Source organism: Panthera onca, chromosome C2 (genome assembly GCF_046562875.1).
Source record: "Panthera onca isolate mPanOnc1 chromosome C2, mPanOnc1 haplotype 2, whole genome shotgun sequence".
In the NCBI taxonomy this organism is placed as follows: domain Eukaryota; kingdom Metazoa; phylum Chordata; class Mammalia; order Carnivora; family Felidae; genus Panthera; species Panthera onca.
This window is the reverse complement of record NC_138347.1, coordinates 18,446,913-18,466,209: the sequence shown is the minus strand read 5'-3', so window position 1 is coordinate 18,466,209 and position 19,297 is coordinate 18,446,913. Positions and strand designations below refer to the sequence as shown.

Below are 19,297 nucleotides of genomic sequence, written 5' to 3'. Positions count from 1 at the left end.
GGGGAAGAGAGAGAGGGAGACACAGAATCCGAAGCAGGCTCCAGGCTCTGAGCTGTCAGCACAGAGCGCAATGCGGGGCTCGAACTCACAGACCGTGAGATCATGACCTGAGCCGAAGTCGGACGCTCAACCGACTGAGCCACCCAGGCGCCCCGACCGTATTTTTTTATTAACAACAACAAATTAAGAAATAGACATTTTGATTAAACTTGCTACTCAATCAGGGGGGATGCTCATTCCTTAACTTCCTCTGCCTGCCACCCCTCCCGCTCCTTCCAGCCCCTTATGAGGGTGTATCTGTATACTGGCTCTGAGACACAGGGTGACAGAATTTCCAGAGATTTGCAGGAGGTCGTATGTGGCATCACCCCCCACCCCGTACACTTGTATCTGGGATCCCACTACGAAAAGGAAACCATTTCACAACGATGTAGAACGCGGAGAAGTAGAAACCACCAGCAAAACCCAAAACAGACATTTAACATTGTATTTTCCCGCCCTCCTCCCAGTGGCCCAGCGAATCACTTTTTTCGTCATGTACTCACTTCCTTAGTGAAGGTCCTACTGAAGGTACTGCAGCTGAGCGCTGAGATCTTACTTGCAGCCCCTTCCCTCACGCCCCTCAACCCCTTATTCCGAAGCCCCTACTCTTCGCCAGATTGTACCCTGCCCCCTCCTTTCTGTCTTGGCATCTGTCTCAGTTCATGAACGTTCATTTATAGTGATTTATGGTCTGTCCTCCCCACTAGACTGGAAGCTTCATGAAGGAAAAGACTGTGTTGCTCACAACGTTTTCAGAGCTGTGGACTGTGTTTGGCCCAAGAAGAGAATCAGTACAACTGTCCCAAATGAAAAGATGCAGTGTTTAGGAAAATCAAACACCACATTGGCTCCACCCTCACCTCAGGTGTAGTGTGTGTGTGTGTGTGTGTGTGTGTGTGTGTGTGTGTGTCCCTCTGTCTCTGGGAGGGAGAAGGTTGGGACAGGCATGTAAACAAATGCTGTAAATGCTAAGACTTAAACTCCCTTCCCCAGACCTGGGGTACAATACTGGCTGGAATTTTCCTACCAGGAAATTCTCTAGGATTATCTCATCTCATTGTTCTTTATTCCTCAAATATAGATGTTTACACTGTAAGGCTTTTATTCAGTAAACCACTTAATCTGTCCTTTCCTCCTGGTATTCAACACTTTCTATTTCCTTTAACAATCCTGTGCCTGTCTTATTTAGTCTGCAAACTTTGGGTGAGCAGGGGAATGCGGGTGGGTGGTAATGAGGCAAATACAGTCAAATTAAACCTTCCCACCCAGGGCTTTACATCTAAAATACATGTATAAGGTTTACCTTTGCATTTGTAATTGACATAATGAAGCTGGGAATAAAGAAGGAATATATATTAAAGATGCTTTGTAAGTCTCTTAAGGTAATACATGTCCCCACCTAGATCAAATTTGCAGAAACAAAATGCACATTTCTACTGAATTTTATTGCATTTCTTTGGTGACAGTTTAGTGGCTACATGAAAGGCATATAATAGCTATGCTTATTTCTGGAATGACTGACACCCTTCATCTTCTTATAAATATCTCTATAGAAGTCTCCAGTATGCCATTAACAGTAGCATAACAATAGGGATCCTCTAGCAACAAGGAGAAAGCCTCATCCACAAACATAATCTGTTTTCCTTTAAACCATTATTCAATGGGCCACATTATTTCTTTTGTATTTTTTTTCCATCAGTCATTCCTAACTTAACCTTGAGATCTGTTCAGTTGCATGTTCCTTTTCACTTCCCCCATCAGGACCAGGGATCATTATTCTATCTGGAATACTTCTCCGCAGTACTAATAGCTTCCCAAATGCCATCAGGCACCTCTTCTGGTTAGGGTGACAAGAGAGAAGCTTTTGTGCCCTGCCAGTTATCATGATTTCCCATTGATTAGCAAGAAACGGTGACTCCTTAAAGATCACGATCAAATCTGGGCTTCACGATTCTGTGTATAGATGTCTACTCCTAAGGCAGGACTAGTCAGTATGACTAGGTATCCATAATCTGTGAATTACCACCATTATCAAAACAAGTAATTGTTTTTAGGTTCACCTCCCCTGTTTAGGTTAAACCCCTCAATAGGGTAAACTAAAATGTAAGAAGCACTATTATTTAAACAAATAAATGTTAGAGCCTTTTAATTTTATACTCTGTCAATACACCAGGCAAATTCATCGACTCAGGTAATAACCCCAAAAGTCGAGGCCCCATTAACATTGCCCTTATTCACTTCTTTTTTTAGAGCCAGCTGCAGTAGACCTATTTTCTAAGGCCTACAAAAAACACTCAACTCATAATTACATCTTTCAGTGGACATAGATATAGCTGAATTAATCCTCCTCAAACCTCATTAGAGTGAATTGCCTACCCTTCCACCAATGCTTTGCAAAATGGACTGTGAATTTCACCTCCACTATTTGAAAGAAGTGGCAGTAACAAGTAAAAATGTCCAAAAGAATGGCAGAAAGAGCAAAGAAATGCAAACAGGCCAAAAAAATAAAATAAACCTGACTCATATTTGCCTAAATGCTGCCTCTTTTTATACAGGAAAAAAAAAAAAAAAAAAAAAAAAACCAGTGCTCAAAAAAGTTAAATATTCACATTTGGGCAAAAACTCCAAATGTAAAGGTTATGATATGCTTTTAATTACTTAATTTCTGTTTTTTAGCATGTAGAAAGACAGTCAGGAAAATAACAGCAACACTTGTAGGAGTAAATGTAAGTAATTGGAGGAAAAAAGAATCCCCTTCATTAAATGCATTTTTTAAAAAATATGGAAAACCAAATTCTTCACTTCTTAAATCAGTCTTAACCAGCCCTAAGATGATTTCTGAGCCACTTACAGGTAAAAAGAAGGGGGAAAAGTTCAATGACCTTGTAAATTAGGGACTCAAAAACCATAGTGGTGTGGTAATCTGCATAGCCTCAGGGTAATTACAGAAAAACACTGGTCTGGGAATTGCTTTTTTTGGAAAATTACCATGAGGTAGGGGAAAAGGAGGAAAAAAAAAATGGAAAAATTGGGAGAGACTGCAAGTGCTAAGATACCAAAAGGGAACCCAAACGATGAGACATGCAAGCTCGTCTGCCCCTCCTGTCACGCAAACAACTTCTTAGCATCCTTAGGTAAAAAGAAAAATAGTCATCTTGCACAGGCGTTAGCTGAATGTTCGAGAGTTGGATGAATGGGGAAGACTTGTTATACACCTAGTGGTGGGTGGATTTCACCAGGCTGCAGCCTCCACACAGCTTTTCTTTGCTGCACTGCAGAGGCGCCATCTTCTCCGTCTTAATCTTCACTCAATTCAATCCTTTTATCTGCACCCTAAAAAAAAGACCCTGAGGACCCTCCCCGGCAGCCCGCGCCCCCAGGGGGACTAAACCAGACTGCCCAGCGCTGCCAGGGAAGAGACCGCGCCTTAATCAGACAAACGCCTCCTTTGATGCACAGCAGGGGAGAAGAGCTCGCGCCTCCCCTCCGCCCGCCACTGCCCTAATCAGACGCACACCCCACTGTCCGCGAATTTCTCCCCAAGGACTTTCCAGCCCGACACAGAATTAGCAAGCCCCGGAGGTGACGAGGAGTGGCCGTGGAGGGGCCCCCCCGAGGCTCCGCCAAAGCGGCCCCAGCAGCGCCCCAGCCCCCTCTGGGACAGACGCGCAGCTCCGGGAAGGGAGTCGGGCGGGAGCCTCGGTGGCGCACAGACCCAGGCGGCTGGCTCAGCCACCGCGCCCCGGGCTGGCGAGGGCGGGGTGTCGCGGCTTTTGTTCCCGGGAACCTTCTCCCTCTCCGGAAGGAGCTGAAGGTGCGGAGCGAACGCCAGGGCCGTCCAGGCTTTGGGGAAGGTGCGAGGTGGCCGTGGGTCTTCGACCCCTCCCATCTCTCTCAACTTACACAAAAGGGAGACGCAGAATGTACAAAGTTTGCCTAAGGAAGGTGGTGCGCGACCCTCTGGGGTCGCACTGAGGCGGCCGCAGCGAGCGGCCGCCAAAGGGAAGGAGCGAGAGGTCGGGCAGGGAAGAGGTGCTGGGGATAAGAAGAGAAGGTGAAACGGGGCAGAAAAGGCAAAGGGAAAGGGGGGCTGCTTCCCGAGCTGTCCCGGCTCCTCCTCCCCAGGGCCGGAAAGAAGGAAGGGCACCGATAGAGCCGAGGACGGGATCCAGGGACGCTGCGTTTTCGGTTTTCCCCACGTGCTCCGTCCCCCTTCCCCCCCACCCCCCATCTGGAAGTCTCTCGCCTCTCCCCCCAGCCCCCGCCCGCGAGGCAGGGACTGAGTCAGGGTCAGAGCTCAGGATCGCCTCCACCCCTCCTCTCCCACAACCGGCGCGGACCCCGGGAGCCCGACGCCTCGCGAGCTCCCTCTCCGCCGGCCGGAGCGCGCGTTCCCGGGCCAGGGCTGGGCCGGAGGCGCGGATGCGCAGGGCACCCGCAAGCGGGGGCGTGGGACGTGGAGGGAAGAGGGGTTCCCTGGACTGCCCCCGGCTTCTTCGGATTAAAGATTTAGGGGCGTGGGATTCCCACCGCAGCCCCCACCCCCAATTCCGAGGCGCGGCACCCACCTCCAACGCCCGAGCCGTCCAGGCGGCCAGTAGGACCAGTGCCAAAGCAGGCAGCATCGCGACCCTGCGCGGGGCACCGAGCGCGCTGCTGTGCGAGTGGGATCCGCCGCGCCCTGGCTCCGCCGGTGCCGTCGCCGCCGCCGTCTCCGATGGCCCCCGCGCTCGCGCCGCTCCGGCTGCTCTCTCCAGCCGCTGCCGAGGAAACTGACGGAGCTGGAGCGCGGCGGCTGGGCTCGGAGCCCGGCGAGTCAGCTGATCCAGCCCACCCCGTTCGGCACCCGAGAGGGACCCCTAGCGGAGCCGCCGGGGAGCTGCGCGCGCGCGGGCCGGGAGGGGCCCGCGCCCCCGGCGCCCACAGGTGCGGCGGCCTCCGCTCCTGCGCGCCCCGCCCCGGCCGCCGGCCGCCGGCCCCCGGGGCCTCCGCGAGCCGGAGCGAGAGTCTGGGGCCGGGAGAGGACCGGAGCAGGATCAGGGAAAGGTGAGTCGTAGGACGTTCGGGCTCCAGAAAAGTCGGGAGCGCTCGCCGCTCGTCCCCGTGAGCTTGACTCATCCGACCCCGCAGGCCTCTCAGGGATGTCGTATAAAGGGCTGCTGCTGGGGTGTGTTTTTATCCGCATTTCGGTTTTTTTTTTTTTTTTTTTTGTCTTGGTTTGCGGGGGAGGGGGGGGGAGGAGGTGTTTCTGGAAGAGACCAGGAACCGGACAAGCTGAAAGGAAACAGGAATTTCTTTGCTTGTTGAGAGAGTAAAAGCTTAATATACGTATGTATATATATATATTTTCCCGTCAAAAGCAGCCGGGAGCAACCTGGCATATCTATCTTTAGAACAAACCAAAGGAGAAAGGCCCTGGACCTGGTGAACGAGGGGCGACCTATTTACTTCTCCTTGAAGGAAGGGTTTAAGAAAAAAGTTTTGCTTATTTGTTGGGTGTTTTTGGTTTTTGTTTGGGGAAGGGAACAATCAGCAGGGTTTGTTGTTGCTGTTTTTGGGGGGGGGGGTTGTCAGGCAGGGATGTAACATCCATCTGAGACGAGGGTGAAGTGAAAGGTCAGCGGGAAAGGATTTCGAGAGAGGATTCCTATTAGACCCCCATGACTGAGAACTCCTGACCTCAAACTCTGTCCTTGTTCTCCATTGTGTCTGCCCTAGATGACAGAAATGAACCTGCTGGGAAGCCACGGTCTCCTAGATTAGACACAAGCTGTCCAATCCCCAGTTAGTGTTTAGCTGGGCTAGAATGGTCTAGAACTGCCCAGCCCTATTCCCTGCTCTTGACCTGAAGGAGCGGAAGTCGCTAAGCCACGGTCCACTGTGGTGCTGAGTGGGAGGGAAGCAAGCCACAGACTCTGGCCACTGGAATCAAGGCTCAGCCTGGAGGATGCTGGCTTCCTTCCTGAGAAGTCAGCATTCAGCTGTCCGCTCCCCCTTCCAGGCCTCCAGTCTGACCCCTGGATTCCTTTGCCCCCTGTTCTTGGAAGGTCTCCAGCAAATAGTAGCAAATACTTGTTATAGTGCAATATTCGTTTACATGCTCTATATTCTATGCTACCTACAAAAGCCAGCGAGGCCCTTGCTGTTATTCCCAGTGATAAGTTAGGGAGCTGCCTAAGCAAATCCTGAGAGCAAATAACAGGCGTTTACCCACCACCCCAATTCCCTGTTCTCCCTAGGTTGGTATGAACAAGTGAAAGCCTCTGAATGCAAAAAGGAGCATCACTCCGAGATGGAGAGGGAACAGGGCCAGTTAGAAATTGTGCAGAGTGCACTGCAAAATGAAAAGGAGGGACCCTTTGTTCCAAAACGAAGTATTTTAAGGCGGCAACAGCAGAACATTAAACCAATCACCAGGCCCCGGTCATGCAGATCGCGTGCCCATGAAGCCAGTCCTAGAGAGGAGGAAGCAATTTTTTAAGAATACGGGATGTTATTAAGCACAGATTCAAAAATACAGAGGTGGGGTTATAATCTGTAAAAATAAAAAGTTCTCAGGTTTAGTATTTGCTCTTTCCCCTGTTGAAATTCACCCCCCTCACACATCCCTTGGACAAGATGTTCCCCAGGGAAAGAGGGTGAGGTCCTGACTGTGTCAGAATGATGGACTTTCTTTACATTTTCCCCTGTTCTATCACTACTCAGAGATCCTGATGGCTTTTACTTTCCAGTGACTCTCTCTGTTCTGCATTTAATGTCATTTCCTGCCCTGACGTGCCTTCTGGATCCCCTGAGCAGGAAATACAAGAACATCCCTAGCCACAAGAACACGGGAAAGCTGTGGAAGGGACTGACCACCCATTGGCAGGGAGGTCTGCAACACCATTCTGAGGCTTAAATGCCTCGGCTTGGGAGAGGTTCACTCGCTCTTCAGGCATGCATTCTGTCTTTGGGCTGTTCTAGTTACTAGAAAGTTCTTGCCGCATTTGAAGCACATATTCCTTGGGGCACCTGGGTGGCTCAGTGGTTTAAGCATCTGATTCTAGGCCTTGGCTATGGTCATGATCTCACGGTTCCGTGAGTTTGAGCCCCACATTGAGTTCCATGCACCATGCTGACATTGTGGAGCCTGCTTGAGATTCTCTCTCTGCCTCACTCTCTCTGCCTCCTCCCCAGCTTGTTCTCTCTCCTCTCTCTCTCAAAGTAAATAACTTAAAAAAAAAGTTAAAAATAAAGCCCACATTCCTTTCCTTAACATTTTTTTTAACATTTATTCATTTTTGAGAGACATAGACAGTGGGGGTGGGGGAGGGGCCATATTGCTTTCCTTAAAAAAATTTTTTTCACATTTATTCATTTTTGAGAGACAGAGACAGAATGTTAGGGGGCTGGGGGAGGGGCAGAGAGAGAGAGAGAGGGAGACAGAGCACGAGTGGGGGAGGGGCAGAGAGAGAGGGACACCCAGAATCCGAAGCAAGCTCCGGGCTCTGAGCTGTCAGCACAGAGCCCGACACGGGGCTCGAACTCACCGACTGAGAGATCACAACCTGAGCCGAAGTCAGACGCTTAACCGACTGAGCCACCCAGGCATCTCTCACATTCATCTCCTTTAACCTCCACTTAGCTGTCCTTTCTGTACCCCCATATCCGGGCCAAACTAGTCTTTTCCACACCACAGAGCTTCACGTATTTGCCAACTGTTTTCGCACCGCTTCTGCCTCCAGTGCCCTCTCTTCACAGAGTAACCGAAGCGCTTCTCTGAACAGTTGTGCAAATTGCATGGGTTCTGGTGCCTCCCATCCTCTGGCCATTGTCCTCTGAGCATATGCTGGTTGTCCCTGTCTTTTCCTAGTGCTCCGGGAGTGCGGTGATCACTGCAGCGTGGAGTAGTCGACTGCCGCCTCAGTCTGCAGGCTAGCGTGGCCTTTGACTTTGTGGATTCACACTGGTCACGTTCACTACCAAACCTCCCAAATGTATTTCGTGAATAGTGTTGCCGTTGTGCGTTTAAGGTGTTATCTGCGCCCTGCAAATATCACCGAAAGCAAGCTCCATAGAAGCTGGAAGTTGGGTGCTGTGTTCGTTTCATAGGGCTGCCATGGTAAAGTAGCCCAGCGTGGGTGGCTTAGCAACAGAAATTTGGTCTCTCATGATTCTGGAATCTAATAGGCCACCATCAAGCTGTCGGCAGGGTTGGTTTCTTCTGTGATGGCACTGTGACGTATTTGAGAGTTTCACATGCCTGTTAACTTGTCTTCCCTTCTGAAACTTCATGCTGATTCCTTTTTGTAAACCAGAAGGAGGTCTTGAATTGTATTCTCACTCATCTTTTTCTACCTTCCCAAAGACAAAAGGACATTATTATTGCCTTGACTTGACCGCAGTCTTCAATATCTACAGAAGTCTAAACTGTAAATAGCATTCAAACTTTTCACCATAAAATGTTTTCTCCCAATGATGAGCGCAGCTTTCATTCATAGTGAGATTTTTTTCTTCTTTCTAACGAATAGACGTAAAGAAAGTCTTAAGTGGATAATTAGCATTTAGCATACCTACATTTAACTCCACATATCTAATAGGCCTGCACAAAGACAGAGGGTGAGACATTTCACTTGCCATTTTTCTTCAGTTACGATTCATTCATGGGCCTTTACTTCACTATGGCATCCATGAAGTGTTCATATATCTTCAACCAATACAATACTTTTTTTTTTTTTTTTAGTTTTTTTATTTATTTTGAGAGATACACAGAGAGAGAGAGAGAGAGAGAGAGAGAGAGAGAGAGAGAGAATCCCAAACAGGCTCCGCACTGTCAGTGCAGAGCCCAGCATGGGGCCTAAACTCATGAACCGGGAGATCATGACAGGAGTCCAAATCAAGAGTTGGATGCTTTAGCCAACTGAGCCACCCAGGTGCCCCATACAATACTTTTATTTTTTTTTTATTTTTTAATTTTTTTTAAATATTAAAAAAAAATTTTTTTTTAACGTTTATTTATTTTTGAGACAGAGAGAGACAGAGCATGAACGGGGGAGGGTCAGAGAGAGAGGGAGACACAGAATCTGAAACAGGCTCCAGGCTCTGAGCGGTCAGCACAGAGCCTGACTCAGGGCTCGAACTCACAGACCGCGAGATCATGACCTGAGCTGAAGTCGGACGCTCAACCGACTGAGCCACCCAGGCGCCCCCATACAATACTTTTAAAATTAGCTCTTGGGTGGAGGTAAGGAGCGTAAAATCAGCCCAGTAGCAGGAAGGCTTAATGGAGACTGGATGAAAATTACACCAATTTGTTTCTTCAGAGATTTTTAATTGGGCAGCAATAAGTGATGGTCGAAAAGGACTCAGGCTTTGAAAAATCTTGACTGCTATGTATCGGTACTGAAAATAGTAACGGGAGCTACCAGAGCCTCCATTACTGAAAATCCCCCCTTGTCAGGTGGTGTGGTGCCGAACTGAGAAGATGCTTAACACAGTGCCTGCTTTATAATAGAAAGCAGTTCTCTTTTCTTGACAGAACAGGAATTTACATTAGCTGTCATTTAGTGACAAGGATAGTCTTAATTTGACCTTGCATCGACCTTGCCAGGGACGGTCATTTGGTACAGTAACTGTCAGGCCAGGGCTACTTAGGTGGATCCCTGAGTAATGCTCTGCCGATAAACGTCCCAAATTCGTGAGTGATTTACTTTTTTAAAACACATAAATGAGAGCAGATTCAAGGTGACTCTTTCATCAGCCTATTCGTTTGTATTCCAATATGCTTTCTTGAGTGGGGGAGAAGGGGACAGAGCTGTAGGACTACGGGATATGCTAAGAATTAGGCAAAACTTTGACCCCTCCCAAGGGCACATGGCAGGTATGTGAAAGATATGCATCTTGGTTTGCAGATGGAAAGGCTTGGAAAGGCTGCTTGGCAGAGGTGCTGAGAGGATTTCACAGGACAGGCTGCCTCCTGCAGAATGGAGGGGAAGAGGAATAACTTCCCAGAGTACCTGCCAGAAACCACAGCTCGCAGTGGCCTGGGGCCATTGCCAGCCCCTACAGGTGACAGACTTTGAAGCTGAGGGATGTTCTGCTGCAAGGTATTGAAGACCTCTTTGTCTCCACACGTATCATACTTAGAGATTGCCCTTTACGTTCGCCTCCTTAAGGAGAGAGAAGTTCTAGAATCTTTGATAAGTAACCCAACTTTCAAAATCCTAGCAAAGGCTATCGCCAGAGAAGTGTTACCTAACCCTAAAATGATTGGGAAGATTCCAGGCAGATATGCTTTAAGTATTCATGAACACCTTTGGTCAATAACATCCTGAATGACAAAACACTCCAACCAACCAACAAATAAATGACAACTTCACAGGCACTCCGTATACAGCTTTTGTCCTGAAACAAACACCTTACTTTGCTGTAGCCCCCAAATGTCCCATGGGATTTTTATTCCCATTAAAGTATATATAACTACTGAGAATGAAAGGGTTTAGCATTGATGGATCAATCAAGTATTTTTACGCTTCCATTGTGGGAAGGAGAAAAACCTGATACATTCACTCCACTTAAAAAGCTTTATGTTTATATGAGAAAACTATCTGGGAGGAAAAAGACAAAGCGAATGGTGATTCTAGTTAACAACACTGTATTGTATACTTGAAAGTGGCTAAGAATGTCTATGTTAAAAGTTCTCATCACAAGGGAAAAAAATGTTGTAATTATGGTAGTGAGGGATGTTAACTAAACTTACCGTGGTAATCAGTTTCACAATATATACATATATCCTCAGGTTGTACACTTAACACTAATACGTTGTTATATGTCGATTACATCTCAACTTAAAAAAAATAACAGGCATAGTAGAGTGGGAAACTTAACATCAGTAAGTACAACTTGGTATAAAGTCTGTGTGTGTATATATATGAATGTGTCAGAAGAAAATTAGAGTCATAAATCTATAGCCCTTGAAAGGGTTGATCGGGGGCGCCTGGATGGCTCAGTCAGTTAAGAGTCCCATTCTTGATTTGGGCCCAGGTTGATCTCGCAGTTCATGAGTTCGAACCCCACATCGGGGTCCTTGCTGACAGTGTGGAGCCTGCTTGTGATTCTCTCTCTGCCCCTCCCCCATTCATGCTCTCTGTCTCTCAGACAGATAAACGTAAAAAAAGGAAAGGGTTAATCAGGGACATCAGGAAGAGGGTTTTTTTGCAGGGGATTTGATACTAACAATAAAAAGAAAAGAAAAGGGGGTGAGAGGGAGGATATTCTAAAGAAGAACCACGTAAATACATCTAGAAGGTTCATGATGGGGCTGGTAATTGGGACTGAGGTGTGGGGGGGAACATGTTAATGTTTGAGGAGCGAGGAATTTAGGTCAGCTGGAATGGGCAGCAGTGGACTAATACTGCTCACTACAGGTTCCTAATCAGTCTGGCATTTTCTAATTATTTCTAGAAAAAGGTTTGTCAGTGGGCAAGGTGTAGGGAAATTTGGAGGGTGAAAAAGTTGGAATCGATTGGGAAAAATAGGGAGAATTGCCAGAAGTTTCAGGGATGACCATGGATGAAATCTGTAAAACGTTTGTGAAAAATCATCGTAGGACACTTCATTACTAATAAGAACAAAGGATTATTGTGTGCCAGCCTGAGGAATTTACATGCAGGATCTCACTGAATACTTGTGAGTTGTGTTGGGTTAACCTCCCATGTCACAGATGAGGAGGTGACCGAGGTTAACAGAACCAGAAAGGGTCTGAGACACCTGGGTGGCTCAGTTGGTTAAACGTCTGGCTCTTGGTTTCAGCTCAGGTCATGGTCTCACAGTTTGTGGGTTCAAGCCCCACATCAGGCTCTGTGCACTGTTAGCACAGAGCCTGCTTGGGATTCTCTCTCTCCCTCTCTCTCTGTCCCTACCTCCCTTGTGCCTGCTCTCTCTCTCTCCCTCCCTCCCTCCCTCCCTCCCTCAAAGAGGAGGAAGGATTTGTACTCTGTTCTGTCTCACCTGGACACCATTAATTACATTTTTTCTTTTAGTGAGGGAAATAATAAATATGACTTTTAGTTTGTTTGGATGTAGGTATGAGAAGCACATATGGTAGGCAGTAACTTGAATATGATATATGAAGACTGAAGAGTGGCAAATGAGAGATGAATATTGGCCATGTGAGTGTGGCAATTGTCTGTGATGACTGACGGCCTGTCCCCAGCACATGAGCCAAGAACTGTTCAGATGAAGTTACCGTAATATTACGAAAAAGCAGAGATGTTTTGTGTTTACTTGCAACAGCCAAATAGTCACTCAGAGATTTGGTATTTCAGAGATGAACCATAAATTCTCCTGTAAATACAGTGTGAAGAAGAAATGAGTTATATTTATATCTCAAGGTTATTTTCCAATACATGAATGAGCTAGAATAATAATTCTTGAAAAATGGAAGAGTAACGTCTTTTAGCACAATTTCCAAACTGTGTACCGTGGAACCCTAGTACAGCAGTATGTTACTAAGTGTTAAATACATACGTGAAAGTAGTTCCATAATCAAAGAAGTTTGAGAAATATGCAGTTACACAAAATTAAATATATATTTTTACTTTAGAATGTCTACCACCCTTCAAAATGCTGCTGTACAATTGGAATTTTATTGCTTTTTGAATTTTGTAGCTCTTTGTACAGCATCCCCCTCGCTCCCCTGTTTTTGTTTTTGTTTACTGCATCAACTCCTGGGACCAGTGTTGCCCCAAGCAAATTTTAGGGAACTCTGCTTTGAAGGCATTTTTTTTGGACTTTTTTTTTTAAGATCCTTGCAGTAATGAAGGTTTATAGTGTACGTTTTTGTCAAAGTGGATGGGTTCTTTCCACTGAAAGGTGTTTCCACACGTGACCTTGAAGATAGATTAATAAAAGAAGAAGGTAGAAATACTAGGCTGACAGACATTGTAAAGTAGGGCATAAGAGATGCCAAAAAAAAAGCATTCTGGAAGTTTAAAGTAGGAGTTAAAATGTGTGTTATATGGAGGAGACCGGATTAGAGCCTTTGAATATTTATAATACGAATGTGCGAGTATACGACCAGTGTCTTCCCAGTTTGGGGGGAGAAATAGGACAGAATCCAATTCACATCTGAGCCTGCTTCGCTTTAAATTTCCTCATGTAAAAAGAAGGAAGTATTGCTAAGTTTACAAAGATATGCCTCAGGATAAAACTTGAGTTCACTGCGCTGCCTTTAATCTTCCTGGATAGGAGCCCTTAAGAAGTGGCCAAGACCTCTCCATAGATGAGTGAAGACTTTCAGGAAAGAGAATTGAAGGAGACAGCTATTGGATTAATTTTAAGAAGCTTTTGCTGAAATTTCCCATAGAGTATACATGGAAAGTAAAGACATAAGGAGATATAGCTCTCTGGGTCAAAAAAAAAAATCCAAATTCCCATACTTTTTCTCTGTTAGTCTTTATTGAAAAATTCATTTGCTGCTAATGGTGTCAAGAGGCCCCGTCAGCCCTCATTGTACCAAAAAGAAAAATCATGAAAAGGTTTAGGGAGCCCAGTCTGGAAAGGAATGTTGTCATTTCTGTTTTCCAACTATCTGGTAAAAATTGATTCTGTTATCTAAACTTCGCAGAGCGAAGGGTCCAGATAACCACCTTGTTCTGGTGAGTCTGTGAAGCCTGGTAAGAGATACTGACTAAATAAAAAGGGGAGGGGTGCCTGGGTGGCTCGGTCGGTTAAGCGTCCGACTTCGGCTCAGGTCATGATCTCGCGGTCCGTGAGTTCGAGCCCCGCGTCGGGCTCTGTGCCGACAGCTCAGAGCCTGGAGCCTGTTTCAGATTCTGTGTCTCCCTCTCTCTCTGCCCCTCCCCTGTTCATGCTCTGTCTCTCTCTGTCTCAAAAATAAATAAACGTTAAAAAAAATTTTTTTTTAAATAAAAAAATGAAAAAGGGGAACAAGGCAGGTCAGTTCCTTTCACAGAGGAAGAATAAAATGAGATGGAAATAAACAGAGGAAACGGTGAAGACACGAGTCTTGGTTTTCAGATGATTCTAGAGCCCTGGCCTCAACCCTGACCTAAATCTTAGAAAATGTCAAGTTTTTAGTACTAATTTTGGCCTAAGGAAGGAAGCAAGTCATAGATTTGCTTAAACTCCATTGGAGCATTTTGGCATCACCTATCTGGGTGATACTGGGAAATACTTTTTCTTTTTTTTTACTCAGATTCTATCAACATCGTTTGGTACTTTTCCACCCAAATGTCTAAACAAGTCCAAAAGCCGTACGCAGGTTATATCTAGAAGAAGGTAGGGGCGCCTGGGTGGCTTAGTCAGTTTTAGCGTCTGACTCTTGATGTGGGTTCAGGTCATGATCTCCAGGTTGGTGAGATCAAGCGCTTCATCAGTCTCTGTGCTGACCGCGCAGAACCTACTTGGAGTTTTCTGTCTTCCTCTGTCTCTGCCCCTTCTCTGCTTTTCCTCTCTCTCAAAATAAACTTTAAAAAAAAAAAAAATAGAAGAATGTAGACCGATATATTAGGAACAGCTGGAGTAACTCAAGTTCTTAGTACTGTCTCATTAGTCTCTATAATTTAACACCTAGACAACATCCATGAGAGATTTTTTCAGTCGAGACGAAGGAGCTCCAGCATGCACAGTGAGGTGCATTCGCTCCTAGGCTTACGTTTTTTTGAAATCAGTCTTCAGTGATGATCACTCAGTGTACGCTTTAGTCTCCATGAACCACAACAGCACAACCTTGGGCTTTATTCATCCCTTGGGATTGAGAAGCAGTTCTGTATATAAGTAGCAATTTCACCCTGATTTTTCAAGCTTGGCGCTCTCTCATCTTCCACACACTTGAAGGGAAGATGTTGGCCGGCTGGCCCTGAGGAACCTTATCTTTCATTTATCTGGGAAGGAAGAATCTGATTTACCCTGGTTTTCCTTTACTCTGAGCATGCCAGGTGCCCCCTCCCTCATCTTGTACTATCCTGTGACCGCTTCACCCATTCATCTCCAGCCCTTTTTCAGTGCCTATAAGTTGAAAAAGAACACAGAATTTTAGTGTTTAGAACTGAAGTGGACGTAGGGCTCATCCAGGCCGAGCCTTCCTCTGTTGAGGGCTTATTGGCACCCCAGAGAAGTGGGGTAACTTGCATCCGGTCCTCTGACTCCTTAGGGGCAAAGCTTGGCCCTGGTGCCCCTGACTTCTCATTCTCATTTCCTCTCGTCTGGCCATCTCGCCAGACCTGAGTCATGAAAGCAGCGAGGCACGGAGGCCAACCATAGTTTATAAAATCATGGTATTTTTCCTCATCTAAACTTGGTTTATCTTTCTAAAAACTTGGGAGTTGCTGGGGCATCTGGGTGGCTCAGTCGGTTAAGTGTCCAACTTTTGGTTGGCTCAGGTCACGATCTCATGGTCTGTAAGTTCAAGCCCTGCATCAGGCTCTGTGCTATCAGTGCAGAGCCTGTTTGGGATCCTCTCTCTCTTCCTCTCTCCCTGACTCTCTCTCTCTCTCCCTCTCTCTCTCTCTCTCTCAAAAATAAATAAACTTAAAAAATAGAAAACAATAAGGACGCCTTGGTGGCTCAGTCAGTTGAGCATCCAACTTTGGTTCAGGTCATGATCTCGTGACTAGTGAGTTTGAGCCCCGCCTTGGGCTCTGTGCTGACAGCTCAGAGCCTGGAGCCTGCTTTGGATTCTGTGTCTCCCTCTCTCTCTCTGCCCCTCTCCTGCTCATGCTTTGTCTCTGTCTCTCTCTCTCTCTCAAAAATAAATAAACATTAAAAAAAATAAACGTAAAAATGAAAAACAATAAAAACTTGGGAGTTGCAGCCCAACGTGGAAATCACCTGTTTGATACTCCAACGAATGGAGGTCTCTCACCTGCAGTATTCTTGAGACAATTATTTGGTTTCTGCTTTCTTATTATGTTATTAGGAGCTGTCTTCAGGAAACATAAAAATTTCACTAGGATGTTTTTGTTGTTAAATCAAGCTAAAAGTTACCTTTTCTGTGAAAAAAGAGGCAAGAATATACAACGGGGAAAAGACAGTCTCTTCAACAAATGGAGCTGGGAAAACGGGAAGATACATGCAAAAGAATGAACCTGGACCACTTTATTATACACCACCCACAAAAATAAACTCAAAATGGATTAAAGACCTAAATGTGAGACTTGAAATCGTATAAATCCTGGAAGAAAACACAGGCTATAATTGTTTTGACGTTGGCAGTAGAAACATTTTTCTAGATATGTCTCCTCGGGCAAGGGAAACAAAAGCACAACTAAGCTATTGGGATTACACCAAAATAAAAAACCTTTCCACAGTGAAGGAAACCACCACCAAGATGACAAGCCACCTGAAGAACGAGAGAAGATATTTGCAGATGATATATCCAATAAGGCGTTAATATCCAAATAATTCGATTACTACAAATAATCCAATTAAAAATGGGCAGAGGACCTGAATAGGCAGTTTTTCCAAGAAGACATACAAGTGACCAACAGACACATGAAAAGATGCTCAACATCACTAATCAAGAAAATGAGCAGATCAAAACCACAATGAGATATCACCTCACACCTATCAGAATGGCCAAAATAAAAAAGACACATTAAGTGTTGGGGAGGAGGTAGAAAAAAAGGAAGCCTCATGCACTTTGGTGGGATTCTTCAAAAAACTAAAAATAGAATACCATATGATCCAGTAATTCTACTACTGTATATTTACGTAAAGAAAATGTCAACGCTAATTCAAAAAGATAGATCCACCCTTCTATTTATTGCAGTATTTATTTGCAAAAGCCAAGATATGAAAACAACTCATGTGTCCAGCCACAGATGAGTGGATAAATATATCATCTATACCTATATATGATAGAATATGACTCAGCCATAAAAAAGGATGAGATCTTGCCATTTGTGACAACAGGGATGGCCTTAGGGGGCATAATGCTAAGTGAAGCAAATCAGAGAAAGTCAAATACCATATGATTTCACTCCTGTGTGGAATTTAAGAAACAAAACAAAGAAAAGAGACAAACAAAAAAAACCAGACTCTTAAATACAGACAACAAATTGATGGTTGCCAGAGGGGAGGTGGGTAGGGGGATGGATGAAAAAGGTAAAGGGGATTAAGAGTACATTTATCGTGATGAGCACTGAGAAATGTATACAAATGTTGAATCATTATGTTATACGCCTGAAACCAGTAGAAGGCCGCATATTAATTATACGTAAATAATAAATTAATTAATTACAATTTACCTTCTCTTTACTTCCAGTTTTTAGTCCCAATTTCTGCCACGTGGAGTAAAGCTAAATGCAAAGAGTGACTCCACTTTCATCCACAGGACACCCCTTCAGAAGTTTTAAAACACTTCTCCAGCATTCCCTTAGGTGCCTCTTCTCTTCTCACACCTAAATATCTGATTTTCTGAACTGTGGCCTATAGGCTTTGGTTACCAGATCCCCTTAGTGGCCAGTGATTACAGTACTGGACAGCGCCAGCCTAGAACATTCTTAGTATCGCAGAAAGTTCTGTTGGACAGCCTGAGCTATAGTAATGGGGAAAGGCAGAATATATACGGAGGAGGCTAGATGCAGTGGAGGGATCTTGTGGAAGGTTGTTAGTAATTCTTCCATGTTTTCGCCTAACTAGGCAGCAAGGTCATGGGCTGAGAGTGAGGATGGGGGAAAAGGATATTTCTCTAGCAGATAAAAGATAGTGCACGGACAAGGGAAACATTGTAGGAGTGCTGGACAGCTTTAAATCCACATTAGGGTAGGCTACGGAGACTAGTCAGCATGCTGTGTGTTTTTCTCCAGCCATGTTCACCAGTACAGACGTGGGGTTGGAGTTGGTGGGAGGTTGACACTGGTTTAATGGGTAGTTCTCAATCCCAGCTGCGCATTAGAACCACTTGGGTGAGCTATTAAAACATTCAGAAGCTTTATCCCCATGGCAAAGGTTCTGATTGAACATTCTGAAAATGAGTCCTGGGCATTGATTCATTTAAAATCCCCAACATGATTCTAATGCACAGATGTGTTTTAGAACCACTGAATTAGAGTAAGAAGGGGAAGGAAATGTGCAAAGAAGAGGCGAGGGATAGGGGGATTTGGCTAACGGGCTAACGATGGGCCGTTGGTTCCACAAGGCACAATGAAAGAGATTCAGGATTTGTGGAGGGTGTTTGGATCGGGGGATATTCAAGGCTGATGAAAGGTGAGGGATGTGCTAGGAATCTAGGGCTTTTTGGGTGACTAATACAAACCAGGAAAAGAACACAATGAAATTTGCCATGCTGCCCTAAATTTGTGCAGGCAGTAGAAATATAATGCAAACTACATAGAGAACTACAAACTTTTCTGTAGCCATATTAAAAAGAAAAAGGAACAAGTGAACTTAATTTTAGTAACATATTTTCTGTTACTTAATATATGTGAAATATTATCATTTCAACATGTAATCAGTATAAAAATATTTAAGTTTTTTTTTTTGTGTGGGTACAAGTGAGCTGGGGAGAGGCAGAGAGAGAGAGAGAGAGAGAGAGAGAGAGAGAGAGAATCCCAAGCAGGCTCCATTCTGTCAGCACAGAGCCTGACACAGGACTCAATACCATGAACTGCGAGATCATGACCTGAGTGAAATCAAGAGTCGGATGCTTAACTGACTGAGCGCCCCAGGCACACCCCCCCCCCCCCCCGTATAAAAATTATTAATGAGATATTTGACATCCTTTTTTACACTTTGTCTTCGAAGTTTGTTGTGGATATTATGCTCACAGCACATCTCAATTCAGAGCACACACATTTCAAGTGCTCACTGGCCACATGTAGCTGGTGGGCATCATAGTGACAGTATGGGTCCAAGTGGTCATGATGAGGATGTAAATGTTGCACGATTTCTATAGGACATTTTTTCCAGAATACAAACGTACTGTAATACTGTAATATATTCAATCTTTTATGTGTATATATGTGTGTATATACATATATATATATATACACACATATATACACGACTTATCCTTTGTTAACTTGACATATAGAACATAACCAATTAAAAATTATTTTGATACCATTGCATTGCTATCCACTCTACCGAAATCATTTTAAAGTCATACTTAACGTGCAATATTCTTTGCAGTCACTCTGAATTTGCTATGCTTGCCTTGGACATCTTTATGTAAGTTCGTGAGGACAAAGCTACTAAGTACCCATCAGTTATAATATTTTTATTAGGACTGTCCAGCCAGGTATGGCTATAT

The 19,297-nt window shown here is 45.0% G+C and overlaps 2 protein-coding genes across 8 annotated transcripts in view; one reads left to right on the top strand and one right to left on the bottom strand.

Annotated features, from left to right (window-relative positions):
* The window catches only part of APP (amyloid beta precursor protein), a 274,501-nt gene extending 269,675 nt beyond the window's left edge, over positions 1-4,826 (bottom strand). For 5 of the 7 annotated variants that reach the window (XM_060640325.3, XM_060640327.3, XM_060640328.3 and 2 more), the window contains exon 1: positions 4,611-4,826. In XM_060640325.3, the coding sequence (XP_060496308.1) occupies positions 4,611-4,667 (57 nt within the window). In that variant the 5' untranslated portion in view covers positions 4,668-4,826. The remainder of the gene's footprint in view (positions 1-4,610) is intronic. The other 2 variants (XM_060640326.3, XM_060640331.3) reach the window with 1 other exon arrangement.
* The window catches only part of LOC145712433 (uncharacterized), a 450,501-nt gene that overhangs the window by 118,273 nt on the left and 312,931 nt on the right, over positions 1-19,297 (top strand). Inside the window, exons 3-4 of the mRNA XM_081790145.1 lie at positions 4,578-5,088; positions 9,933-10,127. Coding sequence (XP_081646271.1) covers positions 4,578-5,088; positions 9,933-10,127 — 706 coding nt within the window. The remainder of the gene's footprint in view (positions 1-4,577; positions 5,089-9,932; positions 10,128-19,297) is intronic.